Source organism: Sinocyclocheilus anshuiensis, unplaced genomic scaffold, assembly GCF_001515605.1.
Source record: "Sinocyclocheilus anshuiensis isolate Anshui unplaced genomic scaffold, SAMN03320099.WGS_v1.1 scaffold595, whole genome shotgun sequence".
Classification (NCBI taxonomy): Eukaryota; Metazoa; Chordata; class Actinopteri; order Cypriniformes; family Cyprinidae; genus Sinocyclocheilus; species Sinocyclocheilus anshuiensis.
The window spans coordinates 555,237-561,190 of record NW_015551037.1 but is presented as its reverse complement, the minus strand read 5'-3'; the positions used below and the strand labels follow the sequence as shown (position 1 = coordinate 561,190).

Sequence of the window (5,954 nt, the reverse complement as noted above, 5' to 3'; positions counted from 1 at the left end):
AGTCTCAAAACCAAAGAGATATTCTTTATCAAAGTTAAGACTCTGCCACACCCCCCTAAAACGGCTCGTGTGTGTGTGTGCGCGCGCGCGCGTGTGTGTGTGAGAGAAAGAGAGAGAGAGAGAGACAGCGTCACTTCATCACTGTGTCTGTCACGTGACTGTTTTTTTGAACATTAAAGCATGTCAACATATTCTGTTACACCAAATACACAAAATAATGATCTTTAAAAAAGCATCATATGACCCCTTTAAAAACATAAAAAACCTTAATGATTTCAAACATTTGTCCAGTGGTGTGTAAATGAATGGCAGGTAATGCCTGATGTGTCTCACCTCTGCATCACGCTCTCAGACGGCAGTCTCTGCTGATTCAGGTCTATAGCAAAGCCTCTGAGCTGGTCAGTGATATCAGCAGCAGATGCCAGACAGTTTTGAGCTGCGTTGGCATCTCCACCCTGCAGCACACACACACACACACACACACGGCCGGGAACAATAGAAAACCACCGTCAGAAAAGCCCAGGATCAACGAATGCAAACACTCGGCCGTATCAGAGCAGCTCAGTGTGTGAGTTTAGGCATTTTGGACTCCAGAACAAACACTCTGTGTTCAGTCCTCAAGAGCAAATTTAGTTTAGTTTAGCACGCTTGACCGTCTGAACGACGTGTTTGTACATCAGAAATCAATGCTACTTCAATAGCAAATCTGTTGCATGAAACCTGATTGAAATAATAGCACAGCAATACAGACAACACTGATGAAATGAACAGAAAATGCACAGAGAGGAGATACAGTTCATTGTACAGGAATACACACACGGATAACTGCGACAAACTAAACACCTAGATTCGAAAAGATTAAATTATTGTGTGCAAAATGCATCATACGGTGTTTGAACAGTGTTTGTTTATTCTCCTTCATGTCAATCCAAACCTGTGTGACTTTCTTTCTTATGAGTAACACAAAAGAAGATATTCTGAAAAATGTTCATGCTGCTCTTTTTATATTCAACCATGGCATACAACTTGATAAGCAAAATGACTTAATATATTAAGTTTTGTTTTCTTCAAAATTAATCAAAATGAAGTGAGTTTACGCTTAAAACAAGAAAAATATCTGCCAATGGGGTCAGAAAAAATAAACTTAATTCCAAGGCACAAAAGATTAGTGGACTGATTTTTTTTTTTTTTTGCATTTTTATCAGAAAACAAGAATTTATATCTTAAATTATTTTGCTTCTCAACTAAACGCATCACGATTTAAGAGTGTTTAGATAATTGTAATGGAAAAGTCGAAAACAAAAGACAAAATAAGACAAAAATATTAAGAAAGAAATCATTTTTTGAAGAGATGAAAGCAAAAGGTGACCACAGCCAGATTTTGAGTGAAAAACTGATTATAGTGATATTTAAATAATTATAATGATTAAATATACAAACCTGAAATATAGTGCACAGGGCTATTTATGGTGCTTTCGTTGTACTTTCTGTGTGTGTGTGTGTGTGTGTGTGTGTTATGCAGAAGAAAAAAGGTCACACAGCTTTGGAAAAACATGGTGAGGAAATAAGGCTAATAGTTCGTGTGGGTGTGGGTGTGTGTGTGTGTGTGTGTGTGTGTGCAGCAAACAGACTCATGGGAAACTCACAGACTTCAATATTAACGCTGTCTTGTCCAGGTAATCCTGACACTGGGCCTGTAGAAATGATATCTGCTGCTGCACAGGCATCATGCTGGGGCTGATGGGGAAAAAACGATTATATCAATCCTGCCACCTTCTTCACTACTTATTTACATGCAATGATCAGTATCTACAAGCATTACAGACATGCAGAAATGGGGTTTTCACTGCTGGCTCTTCAATATTTCACTGACAGCTCTCCATTATGTGTCAGAACTGTTATCAGAAGCTCATCTGAACATTGACTGATTTATTGTGCTTTATGACCAGCTTGTTCCTCGCTGATTTACGGCGCTGCATTCCTCTACCGTCCTGCGAAATCTCTCAGTCGAACCCGACACAAAGCTGGTGCAGATCTCCCGCTCCAAAAACATCGCAATAAATCTCCTGAAAACGGCTGTTTTTGGTTCCTGACTAATATTTGTCATATTATATTATATTACATGTTATATATTTCCAGCTGAAACTGATGGTTTACCAATTATCATTGGTTATTGATCACTTATCTAATTAATAAACTGTATAAAGACAGTTTAACTGTGTGTAAATCAATCAAACATATCAGGTCCCGTTGAAAAAATGTAAGTCTTTAAAATATAAAATGCATAATTTTATGCATTAATATGAAATGTATATATATATACAGACGAGACTTTTACTACCAGTCAAAAGATTGGAATAATTATTTCTTTCATGTTTTTGAAAGAAGTCTCTTCTCTACATATGGAAATAAAATATATAAATAAAATAAAATATTTTTGTTTTTAATAACATTTTATTTTTTATGTATATAAATGTTATTTATATAAATGTATTTGATGCATTATTTTATTTATTCATTATTTTTATTGCTATTTATTTTTGTCGTTTTCGTTTATTATTAATTAATTAATTATATATATTGTTTTTTTTTTTATTATTATTTTTTTTATTATTTATATTAATTGCATTTATATGCATTTTATTTGGTGCATTATTTTACAATAATATCTTGACCAGGCATTCTGAGTTCTTCTAAAACAAGTGATAAAAAGTTGAAAACGAATTAAACGTTCCGGTGAAAAGTTCTACAAATAAGCATTAGGCAAGAAAACAAATAAAAAGCAGCCAGTTTTAACTCTCCGAGATGAGCAAACGTGTCTGATTTGAATGGAGGATATGCATATGAAAGCACAACAGAGTCGTTATTCATGTTTATGACCAGTAGCTGCCAAATGACTCGTGAACTTGTGTGGAGCGCTTGGATACAGCAGGCAGTGCCTTTTCCAACAGGATCCTGTAATTACTGAGTATGCAGATCTACAGCACGCTTTGCACGTCTGAAAGTGCAATGTAAACTCATGCAGAAACGAAAACAAAGGAGCTCCACAGTATCAGCAGGGATTGTGTTGCCGAACGACCAGCAGAGGCCTACATTTACACAACTACACCTCAGCCTGACCAAAAGACATCCAGCTTTATATACTCCAGAGAGAGATACGAGAGTCTTTGATGTGCCTGTTATAAACCTTTGAAGCTCTTTTGTATTATGATACAGTTTCACCTCGATTGCACTAAGCACTTCATGTATTTATTTCGTTTTTACTCAGAATTTTAAATTCTTCTTTTAACTTATTTGTTTTAAACAATTTTATATTTTGTATTTATATTTATAACTTGCTTTAACTTTTGCAAACAAAAACAAATCATAGAAAAAAATTTTTACATTGATGTACGTTACATTTGCATATTAGTGCTTGAATCCTGTCAAATAAACTTCTTTTAAATACTTTTGTTAAACACGTTTTTAACTTATCTTTTGAATAACTAAATCAATATATTTGTTATTTATTTTAAATTATGTAATTGTTTCACGTTATGCATTACATTTATTTTTGTATTTTTACCCTTTTAAATTTTCTGTAAACTGTTGCAAACAAAAACAAATCATAGATAAATGTTATATTTGCATACTAGTGCCTTTTTATTTTTTAATTGTTAAATTAATATTTTTATTAATATTTTAAATTAATATCGCTTATTTTGAATTAGATTTATCTTGTGTTTATAAGCTTTTAATTTCCCTGTATAAAATTTGCTGAAACTTTTGCAAAACAAAAACATCGAAAAAAATATATTACATTAGTGTCCATGTTATATTTGCATATTAGTTCTTATTTATTTTTAAACTATTAAATTAGCTTTTAATTTCCCTGTATAAAATTTGCTGAAACTTTTGCAAAACAAAAACAGAAAAAAATATATTACATTAGTGTCCATGTTATATTTGCATATTAGTTCTTATTTATTTTTAAACTATTAAATTCATATTTTTAATTAGTTTTAATTATATAGCATTTTGTATTATTTTATTTCGTATTTTTAAGCTTTTAACTTTTCTGTATAAAATATGCTGAAACTTTTGCAAACAAAAACAAACTATACAAAAATACGTTACATGTACATAGTGTTTTTTTTTAATTATTAACTAAATTAATAAGTTTAAGCTTTTAACTTTTCTGTATAAAATATGCTGAAACTTTTGCAAACAAAAACAAACTATAAAAAATACGTTACATGTACATAGTGTTTTTTTTAATTATTAACTAAATTAATAACTAATTTTTAAAAATTACTTTACCTAGCCTATATAAATATGTATTATGTAACATTTCGCATTATGTGTATGTTTTGTATTTTTAAGCTTTTATTGTTTTGTATAACTTGCTGAAACTTTTGCAAACAAAAACAAACGATAAAAAAAACATGTACAGTGTTTTTTTGTTTTTTTTAATTATTAACTAAATTAATAACTTTTTTTTTTAATTACTTTAAACTAGCCTATATTAATATGTATTATGTAACATTTCGCATTATGTGTGTTTTGTATTTTATTTTTTTATTTTTTGTATAACTTGCTGAAACTTTTGCAAACAGAAATCGTTAAAAAAATACCTTACATATTATATTTGCATACTATGCATATTAATGCAAATCAAAAAAGAAAGAAAGAAAAAGTGGCAAGTAACAGGTGTTTACTCACACTTGGCCGCCGCTCATCGAGCCTCTGGAGAAACTGTGGCTGAATCCCTCCACATGCTCCTGGGTGAAACCATTATTCCCCCGCTGCACCACCACCTCACTCCGCGCGTACGGATGCGCGGCGGCCGCGTTCAGCTCGCTACGCGATCCCGTGCGGCGTCCCATCATGCTGAGGCCGCGTTGCGAGCCGTACATGCTCATGACTGCACCCGAGGTGACTTCTAAAAATGGCGTAGTTTAAACGCGAACCTGAGCTCAGATCCGCAGGTCCAGATCAATCCAGCCGTCTAGATCCTCCGCGACGCCCGAGCGCGACTGAGCGACGCTCCGCTCGGAAGAGCCGCAGTTTAGGATCCGAAGTCACACCCACTGACCGCCATCTGAACACACCCGCCTTCACATGCCTGGAGGCGTTCCTGATCGAGAAGCTCACTATCACATTCAGCACTGTGACATGCACTAAACTATTTTAGACAACATTGTTGCTAATTATCATCATGCATGCGGATTTATGACCTCAGATGCATTCATAACCCATAAACGCATTTGCAGATCCTTGTAAGCGAACTGCAATAAAAAAGTGCTAAATTAGACTTTAAATTTAGTGTTTAATCTGTGATCAAATTCAAAATGTGCAATGCAAATTAAGTGCAATGTAAATGTGAAAATAGTGCAATGCAAACTTTTCACAACATGTACTTTGGCAACACTGAATATTTAAGCAAGTCTGATGCATTTAATAAATCTCTTGAATACTGAAAACACTGTTAGAAAACATTTTAATTATTTTAAAATGAACTGTTTTTAACATTTCAGCAATATGCATAAAACTATTTTAAACAACATAGCTGTTCATTATCATGCATGCAGATTTATGACCTCAGATGAATTCATCAACCATATAAAGAATGTTTTGCAGATCCTTTTAAGTGAGCTGCAATAAACAAAAAGTAATCATTTAATGCTTTCGTAAAAGTTTAATCTGTAACTAGATTGAAAAGTTTGTAGACAAACTTTAAGTTGGCTTGCAAAAGCCTAGCCAGAAAGTTGGAAAAAGTTTTAAAAGCTTGCAGTCTGAAAGTTTTCAGTTTGAAGTAGTTTGAAATTTAAAATAGTTTTAAAGATTAAAGTTTGAATGTTTTCAAGGCAATACAGTCTATCAGAAAAACAGTTAGCAGGTATAAAACACTGCTAGGGTACCTGGGGTGGTTGCTAGGCTGTTTCTAGCATGACTAGCATGTTGCTAACATGTTT

General features: G+C 33.2%; 1 protein-coding gene across 1 annotated transcript in view; it reads right to left on the bottom strand.

Annotated features, from left to right (window-relative positions):
* LOC107661358 (desmoplakin-like) overlaps positions 1-5,047 on the bottom strand; it is a 35,025-nt gene extending 29,978 nt beyond the window's left edge. The window contains exons 1-3 of the mRNA XM_016450883.1: positions 4,702-5,047; positions 1,647-1,737; positions 334-455 (exon numbers count right to left, since the gene is read on the bottom strand). Coding sequence (XP_016306369.1) covers positions 334-455; positions 1,647-1,737; positions 4,702-4,901 — 413 coding nt within the window. The 5' untranslated portion in view covers positions 4,902-5,047. The remainder of the gene's footprint in view (positions 1-333; positions 456-1,646; positions 1,738-4,701) is intronic.
* Positions 5,048-5,954: the final 907 nt, after the last annotated feature.